Source organism: Daucus carota, chromosome 4 (genome assembly GCF_001625215.2).
Source record: "Daucus carota subsp. sativus chromosome 4, DH1 v3.0, whole genome shotgun sequence".
NCBI lineage: Eukaryota > Viridiplantae > Streptophyta > Magnoliopsida > Apiales > Apiaceae > Daucus > Daucus carota.
The window spans coordinates 13,490,876-13,513,944 of record NC_030384.2 but is presented as its reverse complement, the minus strand read 5'-3'; the positions used below and the strand labels follow the sequence as shown (position 1 = coordinate 13,513,944).

At 37.1% G+C, this 23,069-nt stretch overlaps 1 protein-coding gene across 1 annotated transcript; it reads right to left on the bottom strand.

Annotated features, from left to right (window-relative positions):
• Positions 1-1,878: 1,878 nt before the first annotated feature.
• Positions 1,879-3,445, bottom strand: LOC108203797 (zinc finger BED domain-containing protein RICESLEEPER 2-like). The gene is made up of 3 exons (XM_017372977.1): positions 2,299-3,445; positions 2,025-2,251; positions 1,879-1,917 (listed from the first exon to the last, which is right to left on the bottom strand). Exons 1-3 carry the CDS (start codon positions 3,443-3,445, stop codon positions 1,879-1,881), a joined length of 1,413 nt encoding a protein of 470 aa, XP_017228466.1.
• Positions 3,446-23,069: the final 19,624 nt, after the last annotated feature.

Genomic DNA, 23,069 nt, shown 5'->3' with positions numbered 1-23,069 from the left:
AAGAACGAGTAGACGAGTTAGAGAAACTCATGAACACTAACCTTAAAGATAGAATTGAATATCTACAGAATAAGGAGAAGTGTAATGCAGAAATTGAGGAATCCCTTAGGTCCCAGATAGCTGACCTAGAAACTAAGCTTAAGGCCTATCAGAATTCTGCTTTTCTACAGAAAGAGATCTTGGATAGTCAAAGGGTTGATAAGAAGGTTGCTATTGGCCTTGACTATAGTTCTTTAGAAAGTTCTAAAAGAAAGAAGAGAAAAGAAAATGAAGGTATATTTGTTTCAGCAGGAACTGAGAATGCTCCTGAAGGAACAAATGAACCTAAGATTCTAAAGAACGCCAAGACCCCTATCTTTAGAAAGGCACAAACAGAACCTCTGATAGAAGAAGACCTTGTCATTAAGGAAGAGTTGAAAAATGAGGAAGTTGTTAAGCCTCAAGTAAAACAGGAAACACCAGACGTACCTTCTAATCCCCAAGTTAGAGAAGATTCTGATAAAACTGGATTAGGAAGTACTAGTTCCAACAAAAAGAAGAACAACAGGAATGGTAAGCTAGATACTAAGAAAACCAACTCTAGGACTCCCAGTGCTAGAAAGGTTTGTAACAATTGCAATTCTACTAGTCATCTTACTCACGCATGTAAAATGACTCAAGTAGATACTCTTGTCACTAGCATGCTTAATACTGTTAACATGAATGCTGTTCATTTGCCATGTGGTAGAGTAGGTTGCATGCAATGTGCTATGAATATGATGTCTGCATGTTTTACCATGTTAAATGCATCTTTTTCTGCATCACCTGCTATGAATATGAATATGCCTACACCTTCTGTTGCCCCTATGGCAAAGACTGCTAGTCCTTCTAAGAAGAAGGAGACTCCAAACTCCAAGTCTAAAAGCACTTCTGCTAAGACTAAAAAGGAGAAGAGTCCAGTCACCCCTGAACAAGCACATGTTAAAACAGATTCTGTTGATACTCCTGTTTCCACTAAACCACCTGGACCCAAGAATGTCGGGGTACCAAAGAAAGTTTAATCCATTTGTGAATGCAGGGCACAGGAAAGAAAAACAAAGTTGTGTGGGTTCTTGATAGTGGTTGTTCAAGACACATGACTGGAGAAAAGTCCCTGCTCACAGATGTGGTGATGGGAACCGGCCCAATTGTAATCTTTGGAGATGACAGCAAATGATTCACAACGGGATATGGTAAGCTGAAAGTTATAAATGTCATCATTAGAGCTGTAAACAAACTGAATAGTTCGTTAAGTTCACTCGGGTTCGCTCAGTTTCGAGTTCGTTAAGCTCGGTTCGGTGTATTAACGAACTCGAGTTCGGACGCATTTTTGTGTCCGATAATATTAACGAACCGAACCGAACTTTACACGTGTCCGACTCGTGTTCGCTCGATTAGTGTTCGAGTTCGTTAAGCTCGGTTCGTTCGTCAACAAACCAATATTTACATAATTACTAGACTGCTAATTTATATCCATAACTCCATAAGTTTAAAATATATACAACTTCAACATTCAATCTGGTTACAAAAGCCATAATTAACCATAATATCCATACTACATCATTGTTCAGCTACAAAATGAAAAGTCAAAAGAGTTAAAGACTACAAGTCTGTTAATTCTGATGCAAAATATATTGAGATCTTGCCATCTTGGACTTCATAGCTGACTACACATGGCATACAAATACCTGGCTCTCTGCATTACAAAAAATAAAGAGAAACAATTATTATGTACAATAAAAAAAAGAATGGACTAAACTTGAAGCTAGACTCAATCGATGATTTTAATTGCAGTCACTTACAGGATATATATATATATATATCTTAAGTTAGCTAGCAGTAAGCCTTTTTGTCATGAAGTCAAATACTCAGATCAATCTCGATATCCTCAAGCATATCCTGCAGATATATTGTAATAAAATATTATAATAAGTTAGACATTTTAATCAGGAAGGTTGCTAATAGCAACAGAAATGAATATAGAGTGTTAGTAATAGTAGATAAACCTGATTTCCTTGCATTGTTCTTTTCAGACCATATAGCTCACGTGCCCAATCAGCCCCACACAACAACATTTCCACTATCTCAGGCTTTAAACAAGAACGATGTGGCTCTATAACTCTACTACCAGCACTGAAAGTGGATTCAGAGGCTACTGTACTCATTGGAATACTCAGAATATCTCGTGCCATATGAGATAAATCAGGATATTTGGCACTATTCGCCTTCCACTCTGACAACACATCAAAATTTTTGAACCAGAAAAAACGATTTTTTCACCCAAATAATCATCTAATTCTGACTTCAAAGGCTCCTGGATGGCACCACTAGCACGAATAAAGCTCTCATAGTCATTTAAACCCTGTGGAATCTCACTTGAATTTTGATTAAATTCATTATCAGCTGAAGTTACATCACTTGATTCACCAATTTCCTTTTTCTTGCCAGCTTTATCTTCCTTGACATATTCATGGTAAAGATCATTCAGAACATTTGATAAATATGCAAGATTTCTCTCAGATTCACCCTGTTTTGGATAAAGAGTCGGAAAGCAAAAAGTAGGAAGCTTCATTTTAAACCTTGGATCTAACACAGCACCAATAGACATAATCAGATTACTCTCTCCCCAATATTTATCAAATTTTTCTTTCATTGTCTCAGTCATCTGCCTAATGTGTAAGTTAGGGTCAAATGCCTTTTTGTCTAAAATGTGCTTGACCAATTTTAATTCTGACAAGAACAAATTCGAAGTTGGATAATGAGTCCCAGAAACAATTTTAGTAACTTCATTAAATGCTCCCAAAATAGAACAAACCCAATTTACCTTTTCCCAATCCTCCTCATCTGGAACATAACATCTGAATCCCAAATCAGATGCACCATATCTTGAAAAGACTTGCTTAAACTCAGCAGCACATTGTAACATATTAAATGTTGAATTCCAACGAGTTGAAACATCCAATATTAATTTTTTAGTTTTCAAATGCAGTTGTTGTGAAATCTCTGCAAATTTAATCCTACGACCTTCTGAAGCACCCACATACTTCACACCATCTCTAATTCTATCAACAATAGACTCAATTGGTTTCAATCCATCTTGGACACATAAATTTAAAATATGTGCGCAGCATCTTGCATGGAATAATTTTCCTCCTACAGGCAATGAGTTTCTAATAGTGAAAATATCCTTTAAACTTCTTAAAGCAACATCATTATTCTTAGCATTATCAACAACAATTGTTCCAATTTTGTCGTCGATCCCCCACTCACTTAAACACCTACTTAAAGCATCAGCAATCACATAACCGGAATGAGGCGGAGGAACATTACAAAAATTTAATACTCTCATATTCAATTTCCACTCAGAATCAATCCAGTGTGCTGTAACAACCATGTAACCTATCTTCTGGTTTGATGAAGTCCACATATCCGTTGATATATTAATTTTCTAAACAGATTTGAATATCTCTTTCAACTTTTTTTTTCTCAATTTCATAGGTACTCACACAATCAGCTTTAACAGTAGCCCTACTTATTTTCTGCCATAAAGGAGTAGCTTTCCTCATAACCTCATTAAACATAAAACTCTCTACGTGCAAGAACGGCAATTCATTTATCAATATATAGTGAGCTACAGTCTTCCTCATTTCAGCATGATCATATATGAAAGATTCAAGTGTTACCTCAGATGTATTACCGGTCCTTTTGAACTGTAGTTGAGTCAGTTTTGTAAGTCCGTGAGCCAGCTTGCATTTGTTCACATGCCTGTTAAGCTGTGTAGTTGAACAAGTCTTGTCCCTCTTTACCGGCAACTGACAAAATGTACACCTTGCCCATTTCTCACCATTTTCAGTGTATTGTACCAAATATTTCCACGATTCAGACCTCTTCTTTCATTCCGTTTTAGCATATGGATTGACAGCAGCATCAGTCTGCTCAGATTGCTCCTTAGACTGCCTTTGGACGATGCATCTGGAATAACACTTTTATTAGATCTTTTTCTCTTCCTGGTGGAATTCTTTTCTTGTCTGGTGGAAATCTCTTCCTGTTCACCAGTGTCATCTGAAGGAGTTTCATCTCCAATGCTTCGTAGTTGCTCCTCCATGTCCTCATATTCATGTTCCTCGTATTCTGCGTTTTCTGGAATTATTTCTATACGGCTCATCTTCTTTCCCTTCTTTGCTTTTCCAACTGATGACATTTTTATGTTTTAACCACTAGTTGCGCTGGCTGCAAAGTGCAAACCATAGACAGTGTTACAAAAATTAGCAAATTCATAATAATCTTGAAGAAATCAGATTGGGGAATAAATAACAAACAATCACAGACTCATAGTTAATTTACATATATGATAAATCCTATATACATATCACAGTTAATTAGGTTGGAAACTAACAAGTAACAACACATAGTTTTTACACAAGGCAAATGAAGATTATTCTTTCACAACCAAAAATAAGTGCACAAAAGATTGGAGCCCGTAAAATCCAGAGACTAAGTGCTTGTTTGGTTACTAATAGGAAGTTAAATCCTATGTAATTTGAAATTACTATGGAAATTATAATAAATGGGAAGTTAAAAATTGTGTTTGGTTGATAGATAGGTTTTAACTTCCTACAGGAAGTGCAAGTTACCAAGGGGGGTCTAGGTCAATAACTTCCTATGTTTTGTAGGTATTTAGAATTCCAAGGAACTTACACTTCCCTAATTAATATCAACAAACAGTTTCATCAAATACTACTTCCTAGGAACTTCTACTCCCCACATATTTAGATGTCAACCAAACAAGCACTAACAACAGGCCATTTGCTTCGAAACCTAGGATGTCGTAATAGATATAATCCTGCAACTAAATCCACCACATGAAATGGAGTCACATAAAGCACCACACTTCACATAGACAGAACATTACGAAGAAACTTGTAAAACTAAAACAAAAAACCCCAAAGCAAAACACAGTCTCTGTGCAAACACAAAACCCCAAAGTAAACCCTAAATTTAAAGCAAGTTGTAACTTGTAATTATACCAATTATACCTTGTAATTAACAAAGAGGAAGAAGAAATTAAAAAGAGAAATACGATTTTACCTGGAATCCACGAAGTCTGGGTCAAACCCTCGAAGACGAAGAGCGGAAGATGTGTGCAGCTTGAGTCGCGACTGAGTCTGTATAGCATAAACTGATTTTCAGACATATAAGTTTTAGTTTTTAATTGTACTATTGGGCTATGCGCTATTGTATTAGGCTATTGGTTTGCACTTTGTTGGGCCAAATTTTAAAAGCCCAAAACATTTATTTGGCAGAAAGTTTTTTTAACGAGATTTTCGAACTTATCGGATTAGTGTTCGGTTCGATATGTTCGTTGGACAGCTCGTGTTCGGTTCGTGTATTACCGAACCCGAGTTCGGACATTGAATTTTGTTCGAGAGTGTTACCGAACAATGTTCGGTTCGGTAAAAATTTGTTCATGTTCGTTAAATTTTCGTCCGAGTTCGTCTGAGTTCGGTTCGTTTACAGCTCTAGTCATCATTGAAGATATCTCTCTGGTGGAAGGACTCAAGCACAATTTACTGAGTATCAGTCAGTTCTGTGACAAAGGATACGACGTAATCTTTCAGAAAGAAGTTTGCTTGATCCAGAACCGGAAGAACAAGGATCTTACACTCTGTGGTATAAGAAAATCAAGTTTGTTTATAGCCGACATAGACTCAGCAAGTAAGGGGGAGGTCAAGTGTTTTTATAGCAAGGCCTCTGCTGATGATAGTTGGTTATGGCATCGGAAGCTCTCAAACTTGAACTTTAAGACTATGAACACTTTAGTCAAAAGAGAACTTGTGAGAGATCTGCCACAGAAAGAATTCTGTCAAGAAGGACTCTGTGATGCATGTGAAAAAGGGAAGTCAAAGAAAGCATCACACAGGAGCAAAGGCATCATTGATCATATCAAGAAGATTGAAAAGGAAGCAAACTTGCCAGTAAGGGCAATCAGATCAGATAATGGAACAGAATTTCGTAATGCTGTCCTTAATGAGTTCTGTACTGATAAGGGCATTTCTCGTCAGTATTCAGCTCCAAGAACTCCACAACAAAATGGTGTCGTAGAAAGGAAGAACAGGATCTTGATTGAAGCAGCAAGGACAATGATTAGTCAATCAAGACTTCCAATCTATTTCTGGGCTGAAGCTGTGAGTACTGCTTGCTACACTCAAAATCGTACCCTGATAAACAAGGATTTGGATAAGACTCCTTATGAAGTAATGGCCAACAGAAAACCATCACTGAGTTACTTTCATGTGTTTGGTGCAAAATGCTTTGTTTTAAAAGAAGAGCATCTAGGAAAGTTTGATGCCAAAGCTGAAGAAGGCATTTTTCTGGGTTATTCTTTAGAGTCTAAGGCCTACAGGGTTTATCTGATCAATGACGACAAGCTGATTGAAAGCATCAATGTAAGATTTGATGATACCAAACTCCCAAGTCTTCAAAAGGAAAATGAATCTGATTCTCTAGAATTTGAGAATTTAGAAGACATCTATATAGGGGAAGATGAACCTGAAGCTGATACTAGGGAACCTAATGCCAATGAAGGAACTGCTGATCCTGAACCATCTGGAGGAAGTATTGGTAACAATACAAATGATCATCATAATCACAGTGGTCAAAATGGAGGATCATCAAATAGAATTAGCATCAGCTCAGGGGGAGCAAGTCAAAGTGGATCTACTAGTCATCACACTCAACACAACTATGATTACGGTGAATCGTCAAGATTGAATCTGCCAAGACAAAGGGTATGGAGTAGAGCCCATCCTGTTGAACAAATCATTGGTGATCCAGACACAGGAGTGCAGACTAGAAGAACAACTCAAAATGAATGCAACTTTGCTGGATTCTTGTCTCAGACAGAACCAAAGAAAGTTGAAGAGGCTCTGAGTGATCCAGATTGGGTATCTACAATGCAGGAAGAACTCAATCAATTTGAAAGGCAGAAAGTTTGGAAGCTGGTGCCAAGACCTAAAGGAAAATATATTATTGGCACTAGATGGGTTTTCAGAAACAAGCTAGATGAAGATGGTATTGTTACGAGGAATAAGGCAAGACTGGTTGCAAAGGGTTATTCGCAAGAAGAAGGAATCGATTATGATGAAACCTATGCTCCAGTTGCTAGGCTTGAAGCAATCAGGATGTTCTCAGCATTTGCTGCACACTCCAACTTCAAAGTATATCAAATGGATGTGAAAAGTGCATTCCTGAATGGTGATCTAGAAGAGGAAGTCTATGTTGAACAACCCCCTGGGTTTGAAGACAAAGAATTGAAGACTTTGTGTACTTTCTCTTCAAAGCACTTTATGGCCTAAAGCAAGCCCCTCGAACCTGGTATGACACTCTTTCCAAGTTTCTACTTGAAAATGGTTTCACCAGAGGTATCATCGATAAAACTCTGTTCCATAAAAAGCATAAGGATGATATAATTCTTGTACAAGTATATGTCGACGACATTATATTTGGTTCCACTAATGATATTTTATGCGAGAGATTTGCTAAGATTATACAGAGCAAGTATGAGATGAGCAATGATGGGAGAATTGTCCTTCTTCCTAGGACTTCAAGTTATTCAGAAGCCTGACGGTATTTTTATCTGCCAATCTAAATACATCAAGGATCTTCTGAAGAAATATGTAATGGAAGAAGCATCTCCTGCCAAAACTCCTATGCCAACTGCTGTCAAACATGATCAGGACAAATCTGGTAAGTCAGTTGACATCACGAAGTATCGAGGTATGATTGGCTCTCTCTTGTTCTTAACTTCTAGTAGGCCAGATATCATGTTCGCAACTTGTTTATGTGCTAGATTCCAGGCTGATCCTAAAGAGTCTCATCTTATAGTTGTTAAGCGTATTTTTAGGTATCTTAAGGGAACCCCCAATCTAGGGATATGGTACCCTAAAGATACAGGTTTTAATCTGATTGGCTATACAGATTCTGACTTAGCAGGATGTAAGATTGATAGGAAAAGTACTTCAGGAAGCTGTCAGTTTCTTGGACGAAGGTTGCACTAGTACAGAAAATGCCTTATGCAACAGCCTTTTAGCGTCGGTTGTCGTGAAAACCGTCGCTTAAAATAGTTTCTAGTGTCGGTTTTGTATTTCACCGGCGCCTAAAATCTATTTTATTAATCTATAGCCTCGGTTTATTAAATAACCGACACCTAAAAGTTGTTTTTTGCGTCGGTCAACAATACAGCGACGCTTAAAAATTATTTTTTGCGTCGGTTTTTAAAATACCGACGCAATATGTTACATTTTATGCCGCGGTTCGGGAATTGCCGACGCTGCAAGTATATACTCCCTCCGTCCCTCAGAATTGTATACATATGGATTGGGCACGGAGACTAAGAAAAGTGTATAAAGTAATGTAAAGTAAGAAAAAAGAGAAAGAAAAGTGGGTAAAGTAGTGGGACCCATTAATATATAATTGATAGATTTGAAAAAGTAATTGAAAGTAGTGGGTGGGTGGTGTTTTTATATTATAAAACTTGACTATTTTGGGAAAGTTTTGAAATGTATAGAATTGAGTGGGACGTCCAAAAAAGGAAAGTGTATAGAATTAAATGGGACGGAGGGAGTATGTTTTAGCGTCGCCAGGTGATTACCCGACGTAATAGAATTTTATTTAAAATATTAATTTAAAGTTACTCCGCTGTAGGTATGTTAGGTCCAATCAGACGTAGAAGGGGGGGTTGAATACGTCTTAACCAATTTCTTCGATTTAATTTAATTGCGGATAATTCTGTTTCAGTCCATGTTAAATCAATCGTAAATAAATAACTCCAGCAAGTCGGGGAATATTCTTTGTATTAGAAATAATCCTCGGGTGCTACAAATTCCAACACAAGTGTCGGCTGTAGAGACTACAATCACTCTATTACAAACTCTCGATATAAACGATATTCTAATTTAACTCTCGAGAATGTGTATAGTGTGTGCACTTACAAAGTGTGTAGTTAGTGCAAATGAAACTACAAAGCTCTATTTATAGGCTTTCAAAATCTAACCATGGTTACCGAGTTTGTCCTGGACGACTTGAGTTCGTCCTGGACGGATTCGATTTATCAAAATAAATCTAACTCCATACTGTAATGGAAGTGGCGCCAGTTGTGTATATATATATATACATACATCACAAACTTGCGCTTGAGGGAGTATATGTGTATATATATGTATGTGGTCAAAGGTTGCGCCTCAGGGGAGTCAAACATGGCGCCATAGTTCATCAGTGTATAGACTTAGAACAATTCTAAGTAGTGGACACTGTTGGAGGCGCAAACTTTGACTTGGTCAAAGGTTGCGCTCCAACAGGAGTAGCACAGTGTAACACAGGCACTTAGAATGTGAGATAAGTGTTGCTAGAACTTGGAGTCGCAAACTTTGACTTAGTCAAAGTTTGCGCTCCAAGTAGTAGTGGTACACAGTGTACTGTGGTGTACTTAAAAATATTTCTAAGTCACTTAACTTGAGGTTGACCCGGTCAATGTTTGCGCTTTGACTTCAGGTCAAAGCTTGCGCCTTGCATCCCAGTAGAGGGACTTGTGACTTAGACAAAATTCTAATGTCTTTCCATTTTGTACCAAGAATTAAATATATATATATATATAATTAATTGTGTTTAATTAATTGCTTGAATTAATGAAATTCAAGTAATTCACAATTAAGAAATATATATATATATATATATATATATATATATATATATATATATATATATATATATATATATATATATATATATATATATATATCTAATTAATAATTTCTTTGGAAATATATTCTGGAGCAGCTCGATTGACTTGATCAATTAATCCGTTGATCGAATCCACTGAATACTTTCGCACGTCCTGACGTCCTGTGCACTGGTCTGGTTCACGAACGACTCGAACTGAAATAATCCCTTGAATTCTTTTGCTTGATAAAGTACTTGATCAGTCATTCCGGGTTAGATGTTGCTTCGATACATTTGATTATGAATAATCAAATTAAATATACTGGAATCTTCTGGTCTTTGATACTTGATCTTCAGGCAATCTTGATAGCAGAAACTGATTGTGCTTTATTCTTCACTGAGGCTTGAACATGTTAATGAACTTCTTCCAGTGGACGGATGCTCGTCTCAGATATCTTGATTGTCGTTGTCTGTTCGTATCGAATCTCCAACCTGTAGATTCCTGTATTATACTTACGTATTGTTTCCTGTCTTTTGTTGTGTTGAGTTATCGTAATTACATTTACGTTACATTATGCTTTACAATCTCCCCCTATTTGATTGTTAGAGTTCGACAAGCAAATCCTTTAAGAGGATAACTCAACTGACACAATGAAAAAGCATACTAATTTAAACAGGAAATAATACTAAGTACAGTCTGGATTATATCTTACAATTTCCAGAAATCAAAAGTAAATACAAGCAGCCATTGTTCCTCTAGCCTGAACTAATCTTTCCTTGGCTTCTTGGCTCTTGGATTAATCAGCTTTTGCTCTGCTCTTCTCTTTGCAGCTTCCTCCTCTTTCTTCTGAGTGAGCTTGTTTTCAATCTCTTCAATCCTTGCAGTTATAGTACTCAGTGCCACTTGCTCCAGTGTATTCTCAGGTGGAGGTTGCTCTAGATTTTTCTTCATCTTCTCTAAGGTTTGAACATGAACCATCTTCTTCAACTTCTTAAAGGTGATATTCAGCTTCATTCCTTCAATTTTCATGATGATTCTTGATGGATGAGCACGAACCCTTGAAGTGTTGTGAACAGTCTCTACAGCTTTCCTTATTTCCACAAGATCAATCAAATCTTTGAGCACACTCTTGTCTTCTTTTACAACTGACAACTTAACAGCAGCAACTGCACGAATAATTCTTTTGGAAGAGAATTTTCCAATTTCTGTAAGTGGTATAACAGTGGCCTCAGAGTCTTTCTTCTTTTTGAATACCACAGATGTAGGATTGTAAGTGACAACAAGAGCTTTTGGATTTTCAGGAACTTCAGGGTTAAGTGGAGGCAGTGGATATGGTGGTTGACAATTGATGGCTGATAAGTATAAGTCTCTCAGAGCAGCAAAGTTCAGACGATAAGCATATAGCAATTCAGCAGTTAGTCTTCCCTTGCGTGTCCTTGAGCACTTTTCCCTGACTTGAGCTTCCAGATATTTCAGTATACGAGGATTGTAAGTTGACAATGCTTCATCAGTGAGTCCAATACTCTGAATCATACCATCCTTGAAATACTTGATAACTGAAGGCTTGTCATGAATTTCTAGTCCAATATCAGTGATCCACTCTTCCACCATATCTCTGAAAACTTCATTGTGTTTCTTCCCTGTAGAGATGATCTTGTTCCTTACCACAAACAACTCAGTCAGAGAGAGATCTCTGAGAAATTGACTTGAAACATGTTTTAGTCCATGACCTTCTTTCTGTAGTTCAAATGATATGTTGACCATCCATCCTCTTCTTGGAAGAACAGCAACTGACACAGTAGAAATGATATCATTCAACACCTCGTGATAATCATGTAAGTCCTTGTAGTTGTTCCTGAAGGAGTCAAAGATATCTTTTACTTCGTCATTATCATTTTCTTGAGTGACCTCTGGAAAATCAAACACAGATCTAGCAATATCCCATTCATCTCCATCTTTGTGCAAGTTGGCAAGTCTCCTTTCCCTTCGAATCCGTATTTGGTTTTCTAACTTCTCCCTTGCTCTCCTTTGCTCAGCAAAATCCCTAGAAACATCAGCAATATCTTGTGGATTTGCAATTTCAAACTTTTCAGGAGGGAAGATGTCATTGTGATATGCAAGTTCATCAGCAAAGACTTCATTGTCTGGGATTTCTCCTTCTTCCAGATCATCATCATCAGCACCAACCATCCTTATCACCCTGTCATCAACAAACTCAGGGATGTATTCATCATGACTGTAACTGAATTGACTTTTAAGAGCAGAGTCAATCAGTTCTTCAGACACCCCAGTGATCACCCTTTTTCCTCTTGCTTTTTCTGCTACTCTCTCCCCCTCAGTTGAGTAATCCTCTCTGGAAGGTTGAGATGCCAACAACTTAGCTTCGAGAGCAGCCAACCTTTGCTCCATTGTAGATTTGATCTCCACTAACTCCTCCCGTAGAACAAGATTCTCAGCTTCAAGATGTTGAACTTTGAATTTCAGTGCTTCAAATTCTGTCACAGATACAGTTGGAATAGTAGATTCAAGTGTAGGTTGGGCTGTTGGGTTCTCACTTGTTCGTTCTGCAGGTGTTTCTCTCATTTCACTCAAAACTAGAACACTCAGTGGGTCAGAGGGTTTCTGTATAACAGGTTCTGTAAGTGTTTCCCTCTCACTCAAAGAAGTTCCAGCATCTATGGATGTACCTGCAAGTGAAATCTTCTTAGCCTCTTCTAGAGAGGTCACAGAAGGTGCAATGAAGGTTCGTGAGCCTTCGTCCTCAGTTTCCTCGTCAGATGAATCTGAGTCATAAGAAACAAGTTGCCAACTACTCGAAGGTAGTGAGTTCTTTGTTGGATCCTGAGTTAGAATCTCAGGGTGGGTAGACACAGGGCTCGAAGGATGTGATCCTTGAATAGGCGAAGCACCCTGGTTTCCCACAACTGCCTTTGACGGCGAATGACTTTGTGACAAGTCCTCTATAACTGGCACACTTACTGAAATGAAGGGCTCAGAAACAGATTGCCGTTCACCTTCGAGAGGTGAAGAGTCCCTTAAGGGATCTGGGAATGATCCTCCCAGGGGGGTAGACAAGGATGGAGAATTTGGCAATTCATCCAAGTTTCCCCCAGAAGCCTGTAAAGGCACTTGACCCTGAATAGGATCAGAAACAACAGTGTCTATCCTTGACATGGACGACAAAGTGTTAGCAACCGTCAATTCTTCCATTGTGTGTGCAACCTCACTGTGCATTGGAGTATCATGTGGCTGAGGTGGTGAAGAAATATACATATCTGCAGTTGTCTCAGGTTCTATTCTCCTTTCCTGACTAGGAGACAGAGCTGCAGTTTCAGAAACGATCCTTTTGTGGTGCACTTAAGGCACTTTCTCCCTCTCTCTCAGAATTAATAAGTGGTTGGCTGAGGGGTTGAGAAGTTTCTGCTTCAAGGATTTGTGAAGTGATGCCTTGGTTATGAATTTGGGGGATTTCAAATTCACTGGCACTTGTGATAGGTGGTGAAAGCTGATTGGAATCCAAAAGATTCTGAACCCAATCAGGTGCACTAAATGATAAGTTGTCAGAATCAGAAGGGATACCTGACTGTAGCAGTGGATTGTAAGTGTTGGTGAAAAGCTCATCAATATCCACCATCACATCATTAGAAGGTGCAGCTGCAGTGGTTTGAGCAGGGCTATCCACTTCATCCTCAGAATCAGTGGAATTATCCTGCAAAGAATCCTCTCCTTCAGATTGATCATTGTTGTCTGAGGATGTTTCTGCATCTTCCACTATCACTTCTTTTTCCATTTGAGAAGTTTGAGCCTCAGAAATATTGGCTTGACTAGATGGCTCAGTGACTTCTTCAGCTTGTCCTTTAGGAACCTCTTCTTCAGGAACTACAGGATCAGCAACATTCTGAACATGTGGTGGAGGCAAGTTCTGGTTGTTTAGAAATTCTTGCATTGCCTCCGGAAGGACCACATCCTCATTATTGGTGTAGTTCTGATGGTTCTCCAGCATAGAGATCACCCTTGTAGTCATGAAAGAGCATATGACATTGTCTATATTAGGATAGACAGCTGTTTCAGCAGGAGTCAGCAATTGATTCAGCACTATCTAGAAGAACCGAGGATAGAAAAGTACATTCCTGTTCTTTCTTAAGGAGTCCTGAAAAGCTCCCATGATTAGATGTCCCAGATTTATCCTTGTATTCTGTGCTATGGCAATCCCAATTTCTTGGTTGAAAGTAGTGATTCCATGGAACCCTCCAGTCTTTGGTGCAAATACATGAGAGATGGAATTAAAGAAGAAATTCCATTCTCTAGGTAAATGCTTGACGTACATCTTTCCTGGAAGATCACCAGTGGGCTCCCTTTGGCAGTGAATAGCAAAGAAGAAATTTATTCTTTCAGCCTTGTCTGGAACAGCTTCAAAATCTTCAGTTGGCAGATGGAGTGCATTGTTCAGGGTGTGTTCAGTTATAATGAGTGTTCGTCCCTGAATGACACACTTGAGTCCAAATACCTGCCCTTCATTTACAACAGAAACAGAAGACAGAAAATCTCGAAGTAGAGATTTGTTAAGATAAACTGACTCTGTCATAGCAAAGCGTGCAAATGAAAATTCAGACATATATCGAATCCAGCGTCGATAATTTGCTTGCGTAATTAAATTATTATTCTCAACCATTGTGAAATTTGTTTTCGGAATATCAAAATTTGCAGCCATTTTTAATTAGAATTAAAAATGATTATAAAATTCGTTTCACGAATAATTACAAACAAATACTCACTTATGTTACGAAAATAATTAATTAATAACGCTCCGTAAAACCCTAAATCCAAGAATTTTAGATTTCGATGAAATTATAATATGTTGTTCCTCTCGAAATTCTAAGACTTATGGGATCGGTTATGCAAATTATTGACTCCAAAATCACGTCCAAAATAGTCCAAGAAGGTCAAGAGTTTCGAAAAAGCCCTAACGAAAAATAACGATGGATCGTTGATTTTTAGGTATGAAATGAAAGCTCTCGGTGAGGGGGTTTCAAAACTGGTCTCAGAACTGTAAATCGACAAGAATCAGTGGAGTTTTGTGGGTTTGAAATCGGTCGAGTTCGTGTGATTTGAAACAGTGGAGCTGTGTAAATATATGCGTGTGTATCGATTTTGTGTGTTAAGAGGAGATGAACAAGTAAAACGTCTAAGTGACACATATATATGCACAGAGAATCCACGGCGCAACATATAGAATGACTATAATAACCCTTATACTAGACACAGTATACGGGGTTGGCGCAATATCTGAATTGACGATCTTGCCCTCCATAGTAAGCACTGTGGAGGCGCAAGTTCGTTTAGACTTAGAAAAAACTAAGTCACATTCAGCTACACAAGAGTGAAACATGTCGTGGCGCAACCTTTGACTATAGGAAAGTCAAACGTTGCGCTGCGTGAAAGTACAGAGATTTTTTTAAAAAAAAACTTAAGTCGAAGCTTATACACAACTGTGCCCTTATACACTCTTGGCGCAACATTTGACTTGGTCAAATGTTGCGCTTCTGTTATCACTTAACAGAGAAAACTCGTGTACTTAGAGAATTTTGTGAAAAACTCTCAAAAGTACACGTCCATTTTCCACATTATCAAATAAATTCCGATTAATTCAAAATAATCTAATAATAGGATAATGAAAATCACAATTAAATTAAATAGTGTTTAACTACAAAGGTTTCAGTTAAACAATGTTTAAAAAATAATTATGCTGCAATGTTTTTAATTAAAATTTAATTAATGGACAACTTAAAATAATTTGAATTGCTTCAAATCCATTAATCAAATATAATTAAAATATGAATTAAATAAATACTAATATTCATTAATTGAATATAAGCACTTAAATAGTTCAAGAAAATTAATTCTAAATATCTACCACTTAGCAATTAATCACATAATCACATAAAATCATGCAAATCATATAAATCATGGCAAATAATTAAAACTAATTATCAGATTAATATGTAAAATACTGGATGCTCTTTGTAAATTCACAAGTCCTGAAAATATGTACATTTTAAAACTTGTGAACTTACGAACAAATTGCAATTATTTCTTGTCTAATTAATTAGACATATTTAACATCCCAAGTTCACCAACCAATCTAGAGAAAGTGGCTTCGTCTAGTGGTTTAGTGAAGATGTCTGCAATTTGTTGATCAGTAGGTACGAAGTGTAACTCTACTGTCCCATTCATGACATGCTCGTTGATAAGTGCATATTTTTGTATATTTTAAATGCCTAATTATTGCTTGTTCTCACTTATTTATTTGTTTATTTGTCTTTTTTGTAGGAATATTGCAAATGCTTGAAGAAATAAAAGAATAAAGCAAAAAAGAGAAAAAGATGAAAGAAAAGGATCATAGGGGAATATTCTCAAGGAAGCATCTAGATGGGACACCTACACCCCCCCCCCCTCTACCCTAATTTCCCCTATAAATACACACCTCCCCATCATGTTTCAACCAACCTAGGATTTCATATTTTTAGTAGCCTCTCTTTTATGTTGTAGATCTAGTAGTAGCACTCTAAATTTGTAAACACTTTTATTATATCAATACAAGTATTCATTTGTGTTCTTAAATCTTGCTCTTTACTTTTACTTCTAGGCTATGAAATCTTTCTCTAACCACATGAGACTCATAATTACTTGTGGATTGAAAGGAGCCTAATTATATGTTTTAAGCTTGCATTTTTTAGTATTTAGATTGAGCCCCTTTTAATTCTCAATATTATTAGTGGGTTCAATGGTTTAGTATTCTAAGTTTTGATTTTAGCTTGTAGTTTGATGGGGTTTTGTTAGATACATGGTAGATAAGCTAGTTTTGAAGTTTTGTTGGATTTGGAGTTAGTTTGGTATGATTTTGTAGTGTTCTTGTTCTTGATTTTGGTATTTTTGGGGTCTTTGTAGTATAAATTTTAGTTGATGATTTTGAAATGAGGTTAGTGGGTTTATGTTGGAAATATTATGTTTAGGCTAGGTTTAAAGTTTGGTATAATTCGGAGTTGTTTTGGTTTGGTTTGAATCTTGTTTTGATCAAGAAATGGGTAGTTTAGTGGCTATTTAGTATAGAAATTAGTGTCAAATCTTGTTTAGAGGTTAGTGGGCTTTTATTTGTTATAGTTGGAATAGCTAGATTTTCCGATAAAATTAATTTTCCGGCGAGATTTAAGCTATTCCGGGCACATCCATAGATTCCGGCGGGGTTATACTTGACTGTCCGAAGGCGCGCCACCATTTCTCCATTTCGTTAGACGCTGATACTCTGCTGCACCAGAACAGATTTTCTTTTCTTTTCCTCTTTTTCCTTTTCTTTATTTCTTATGTCTTCTTTTCTTTGTGCTCGATTTCCGATTAACTTTCTCGCGCTGTCTTTTGTTTTATTGAATAAGAAATGCACTGCATATGTTTGTTTTCGGAAATAATCTGTAATAATTACTAGGAATTAGTTGTTAATTATTTAGTTATTTGTTAATTGTTAATAATTAAATCTTATTTTCTTGTTTTAATTATCAATTTAGATTAATCCAAACTCTCCTCAAAATTAATTGGTCTAATCCGATTAAGTTAAAAATTAAGTTTTCGCGAAAATAAATTTAGTCCTTGTGGATCGAATCTTATATTACTAAAACGGGATCGTGCACTTGCGATTAAATTCAAAATCTTATTTTGAGCACATCAAGTTTTTGGCGCCGCTGCCGGGGACTAAAATTAATTTTCGCGCCTTAATTTTTAATTTTTCGGATTAGTTTTTTTTAATATTCTCTAACTTGTTTTTGGTTGAATTTTAGGAAATTGGAGGAATATGAGCTAGCTTGGAATAAGTGGAGAATATTCTTGGAGTATTGGAAGCTTGCTTGGGTAACTTGTATCTCTCTCCTATTTCAATTTATTTTATTTAGAAAATCAAAAACAAATTTGAAAATTGAAAAAACACAAACAAATCAAATATTTAAAATCAAAAAATATTAGATAGAATTAAATATGTGTTGCATCATGCATTTAATCACTTAGGGCACATCATTTAGATTTTAATTTTTTGTTTTTAAATTTTCGTACCTTAAATTGTGGTGATCGCTGGAGGACCCTAAGGTGCGTTAATTTCTTTCTTTTCTCTAGATTAAAACACGTAGTTTAGAGCATCCATATTTGTTTATCGCTTTTATTATCCCGTTGTGTGGTGCATCATTTTAAATAAATCTTAAGGGCAAAACCACTCATAAGATAGGGGAAGGGATTTCATCACCCTTTCCTTGGCCCACAACGATTTAGTTACTTCATTTTGCATTTCCCTAGCCTTTTAATAAAATTGAATTAGACGTTAGCCCCTAGGATTTCGCGCTCAATTAGGAAGGTACCTAAAAGACGAGGTAATCTTTAATTATTCCGACTCTTCGGTGTCTAAGGCAAGCGAAAGCTTACCTGGCCGATTAAGGTTTGGTGTCTAAGCGCGGAGATTGGCCTCTTGGCAATGCCTGCTCCAAACTGGCCAAACCGGTCCGAATAATAATTGATTTATCGAGTTTTTGGTGGTCCTTACTGTTAGGAGCAAGGTCTAGTTCTTTTTATTAGGGAACCTTAGAATTAGGTTTTTCTTTCGCTTTTACACCCTTTCTTTTGTGTGATTTAAATTCTGCACTTATTTGCTACGTGTTTACTATCTTGTTTATGCGAACTACTTGGGTTAGGAGCGAGTCATCTAGATTAGTGAGACCTATAATCGAGATTCCCTCGTCCTCTTCGGATTCCGAAACCCTAGAAGTTCAAGAACCGATAGTTAACATGGCGCTGTCTCTTAAAGACCGCTGTTACCCATCCCGTTCCGCTCAACCATCGTGCATCACCCTTCCTCCCGTTAATGGGAATAATTTCGAGATTAAGGCACATCACATTAGTATGTTGCCTAAGTTTTTAGGGAGTGAAGGTGAGGATCCCTACCTTTTTATCCAAGAATTTGAGGAGGTTTGCGGTTTGCAAAAACTCCAACAATTAAGTGAAGACTCCATTCGGCTTAGACTAATCAACTTCGCTTTAAAAGAAAACGCGAAAAAATGGTTATATAGTCTTCCCGTTAATTCTATTTCCACGTGGGAGGGGTTCGTTGTGGTTTTTCTTAAAAAGTATTTTCCAAATCATAAGACTACTCGAATTACAAATGAAATAAATCAATTTCATCAAAAGGAAAATGAGTCTTTTTGGATTTTCTTTGACCGCTTCAAAAATCTTCTTTCACAATGCCCCCACCACGGAATAGAAAAATGGAGACTTTGCAAGATAGTTTACGAGGCCTTAGATAGTCAAACCACTGCGTTATTAGAGTCTATGTGCCAAAGTAAATTCATGGAAAAAGATGAGGACCAAGGGTGGGAATTTTTCGAGGATTTAGCGGAAAAGACTATGATGTGGGAGTCAACTAGGGAGCCCAAAATGTCAATTCAGTCATCTAGCGCTAGGGGCTTGCATTTGATAGGAAATAATGTGGCAACCGATGCCAAACTAGCCACCCTAACTAGGAGACTTGAAGCTTTAGAAACTAGTAAATCTCCCCCACAAATGTCGATGCTCCCTAATTACAATTTTCAAAATCCCGGAACCCAACTTTCGCATGAACTTGAACAAGTAAATGCGATGTTTCAAAATCCTAGGAATGATGCGTTTGCACCCACTTATAATCCCGGGTGGAGAAATCACCCAAATTTCTCATGGACCCAAGGTCAAATTTTTCAAAATCAAGGCCCAACTTCTTTTCAAACTCATCAACCAAATTTTCAACAAAGGCCCAACCCAAACTCTTGCTCAAACCAAAATCCGAATTCATTTCCTAACCCAATTCAAACACCTTTGAATCCTCCCGGTTTTAATGATTCGGATAAACGCCTTAATTCTTTAGAAAAGAGTTTGGAAGCCTTAGTGAAATCTCAAACTAATTTGACCCAATCACAACAAACTTTCATGACAACCCTAACCCAAGATAGGCAAATCTTGCATTCTAATGTGCAAGCTGTTTCTAAGTTAGAGGCCCAATTGAGTCAATTAGCTAGCGCGTTGTGTGAGCAAGAAAAGAACAAGTTGCCGAGTCAACCCGAGGTAAATTTTAAGTTTCCTCTCAATCAAAGACCTCACGAGAATGCCAATGCGATAATCTCTCTAAGGTCGGGAAATCAAGTGGATAACAAAGTAGGTGAGCACGTGAATGAAAACGAGGAGTCGATTCCTAAACAAAATCCTTCTTTGTCTAGCACTAGTCATGATAAGCCCGAATGTTCTAGAATCCGTGAGTCTATAAGTGAACCTAGTCCTGGGCCCATCTCTCAAAAGCCCAACGAAGAAGTTTATAAGCCAAGGGTTCCTTACCCACAAAGACTCATTTGCCCTAAACAATCGGCCCAAATGGAACAAATTCTAGAGGTTTTCAAACAAGTCAAGATTAACATTCCTCTTTTAGATGCCATTCAACAAGTTCCTTCTTATGCCAAGTGTCTAAAAGATTTGTGTACCCATAAGAAAACTACTCATGTTCCAAAGAAAGCCTTTTTGACCTCTCAAGTTAGCTCTATTCTCTCGAATCAAATTCCCGTGAAATATAAGGACCCTGGTTGTCCTACAATTTCTTGTGTCATAGGAGATAAATTTGTAGATAAGGCTTTACTTGATTTAGGAGCAAGTGTGAATCTTCTTCCGTTCTCGTTTTACCAAGCCCTAGGTTTAGGGGATCTCAAGACCACCAATATGACCCTTCAACTTGCCGATCGTTCCATTAAGATGCCTAAGGGGATTATTGAGGATGTATTGATCAAAATCGGTGATTTTATCTTTCCCGTTGACTTTGTTGTTCTCGAGACTCAACCCGTCTCGAATCCTAAGAACCAAATTCCTATCATTTTAGGACGACCTTTTCTCGCTACATCCAATGCCTTAATCAATTGTAGGAATGGTTCGATGAAACTCACTTTTGGAAACTTGACCATTGATTTAAACATTTTCAATGTAGGAAAAGAACCCAACGAGCTTTATGAGCAACCTATAAGGGTTAATGTGGTCAACAAATTTGTCACATGGTCTAGTTTTGAGGATAGTGAGATTGAGTCTCTTCTCAACGAGGATTTCAAAGTCAACAACGAGAACAATAGGGAATATCATGAGTCTTTGAGAGAGTTGACCTCGGAGGAGTTGTTAGGAGAATTGAACGACATTTGTTCAAAATGGGAAACTCCACCCGAGATGGTTAGTGTTGATTCTAGGCCCGATTTTGAGAGTCATGTAGGTGAATCACCGACATTTGACTCATTATTTCATAATTCACATAGCGCCTTAGGAAGAGATGACACCGTTTCTTACATCGTTCCTAGTGATTTATCCTATGACCATAATCGCATAGTCTCTAATTTGCTTGATAATAAAGAAGCATTAAGTTGGTTTAGGGAGAACATTAGCGATACTTGTCCTTTAGGGGTAAACGATGGTCATATGCTAGAGAAAGTCTTTGTGCCTAAAAATTTTCGTACACATTTTGACTCTTTCTCGAAGCTTCCTCCCATATTTCCTTCCGGAATTGGCTGAAGTGGTTCCGTCTTAGAACCTTCCCCCATGAAGTTCAGGTATGGGGAAGGAAATGTGTGAGTGTGTGGGTGGTGTTAGTGTTTCGTTCGTTAATAAAAATCCCCTTCATATCCATTTCAGGTATTTTTCTCTTTACTCTCTCATTTTAATTCTCTCTTTTGCATACATTGAGGACAATGCATGATTTAGGTATGGGGAGGGCTTTAGTGTAATTCTTAAAAAATGAAAAACCCTAAAAATGAAAAAAATTAGAAAACTCCAAAAATAGAGATACTTTTAGCTAAGTTGTCTTTCCCTCACTCGAACTTTAGGAGTAGTTGGTGTTAGCATGTTTTCACAAAAGTATATATATGTAGTGTCTTTTAGATAATTTGAACGTAGTTGAGTAAAGTTGTCTTTTTGAAGCTTGTATCGACCGATTTGTACTCGTAATTCCAAGATGGCACACACATTTGCACAAGACCTTTGATGGAGAGATTGTCTAGTGATATTATTCGATACCTGAGAGAGAGCCCACATGTTGAAACAATGTCGAATCGAACCTTTGCGAATAAAAAAGTAGAAGAAAAATATAGAATAAAAAAAAAGAGAGATAGAAAAAAAAGAAAAGAGGAATAAACTACTTCAATACCCATTGTTCTTTATAGATAAAATCTTTAGATAAATGGGCAAAAGTAGATTGGCTAGTCTCGTTTTGTGGCCTTTGTTACTCGAGCAATTAAGTCCGTAGGGGGATTTTAAAACCTAGTGCCCTAAGACCGTTTGGTTTGGGAGTCACTGACCTAAAGCTCGCTACATGGGTGACATTGTTTGCCTAAGAAAACGGACAAAATAAAGTCAATGCAAAAAAAAAGGAAAAAAAAAAGAATAAGAGTTTGTGAAGTTTGGCTAGATATTTGTTTCGATAGAGATTTGGTCAGTTCAAAATTGGTTGAAAAAGAGAAAGTGTTCTTAGACAATTAGGATCCATCAAAGGCCTTAAATTACTTACACTCCTTGGATTTCTAGTAAATCTTTGTGTCGATGCAAGTAGATTAGAGACAACTGTATCTTGATTATTAGTAGATGAGTCTTTGAGTCGTATTTTCCTTAAAAACGCTTTTTGTTAACACCAACGAAATTAGAGTAGAGTCGAGTAGACACTTGCTAGAATGTCTCAAAGATTTTATGGGTATATCTTCTATAAACCCTTAGGAGACAAAACTCCTCTTGTAGAGATCGTCTACGAGTTTAACGGGTTGGTGAACCTAAAATCACCCGTCACGCCTACGAAAAGGAGCCTAGGAATCGCATCTAGTTTTCTTAGTTTATTTTCTTTTCTTTTGATTTTACTCGAGGACGAGCAAAATATAGGTATGGGGAAGTTTGATAAGTGCATATTTTTGTATATTTTAAATGCCTAATTATTGCTTGTTCTCACTTATTTATTTGTTTATTTGTCTTTTTTGTAGGAATATTGCAAATGCTTGAAGAAATAAAAGAATAAAGCAAAAAAGAGAAAAAGATGGAAGAAAAGGATCATAGGGGAATATTCTCAAGGAAGCATCTAGATGGGACACCTACACCCCCCCCCTCTACCCTAATTTCCCCTATAAATACACACCTCCCCATCATGTTTCAACCAACCTAGGATTTCATATTTTTAGTAGCCTCTCTTTTATGTTGTAGATCTAGTAGTAGCACTCTAAATTTGTAAACACTTTTATTATATCAATACAAGTATTCATTTGTGTTC

Excerpts from the sequence above, each read along its gene's own strand:
- LOC108203797 (XM_017372977.1), bottom strand. The coding sequence starts at position 3,445 with ATGTGGACTTCATCAAACCAGAAGATAGGTTACATGGTTGTTACAGCA. Across the intron at positions 2,252-2,298 it reads AGAATTAGATGATTATTTGG|AGTGGAAGGCGAATAGTGCC; the intron begins GTGAAAAAATCG and ends ATGTGTTGTCAG. Across the intron at positions 1,918-2,024 it reads GAACAATGCAAGGAAATCAG|GATATGCTTGAGGATATCGA; the intron begins GTTTATCTACTA and ends ATATATCTGCAG.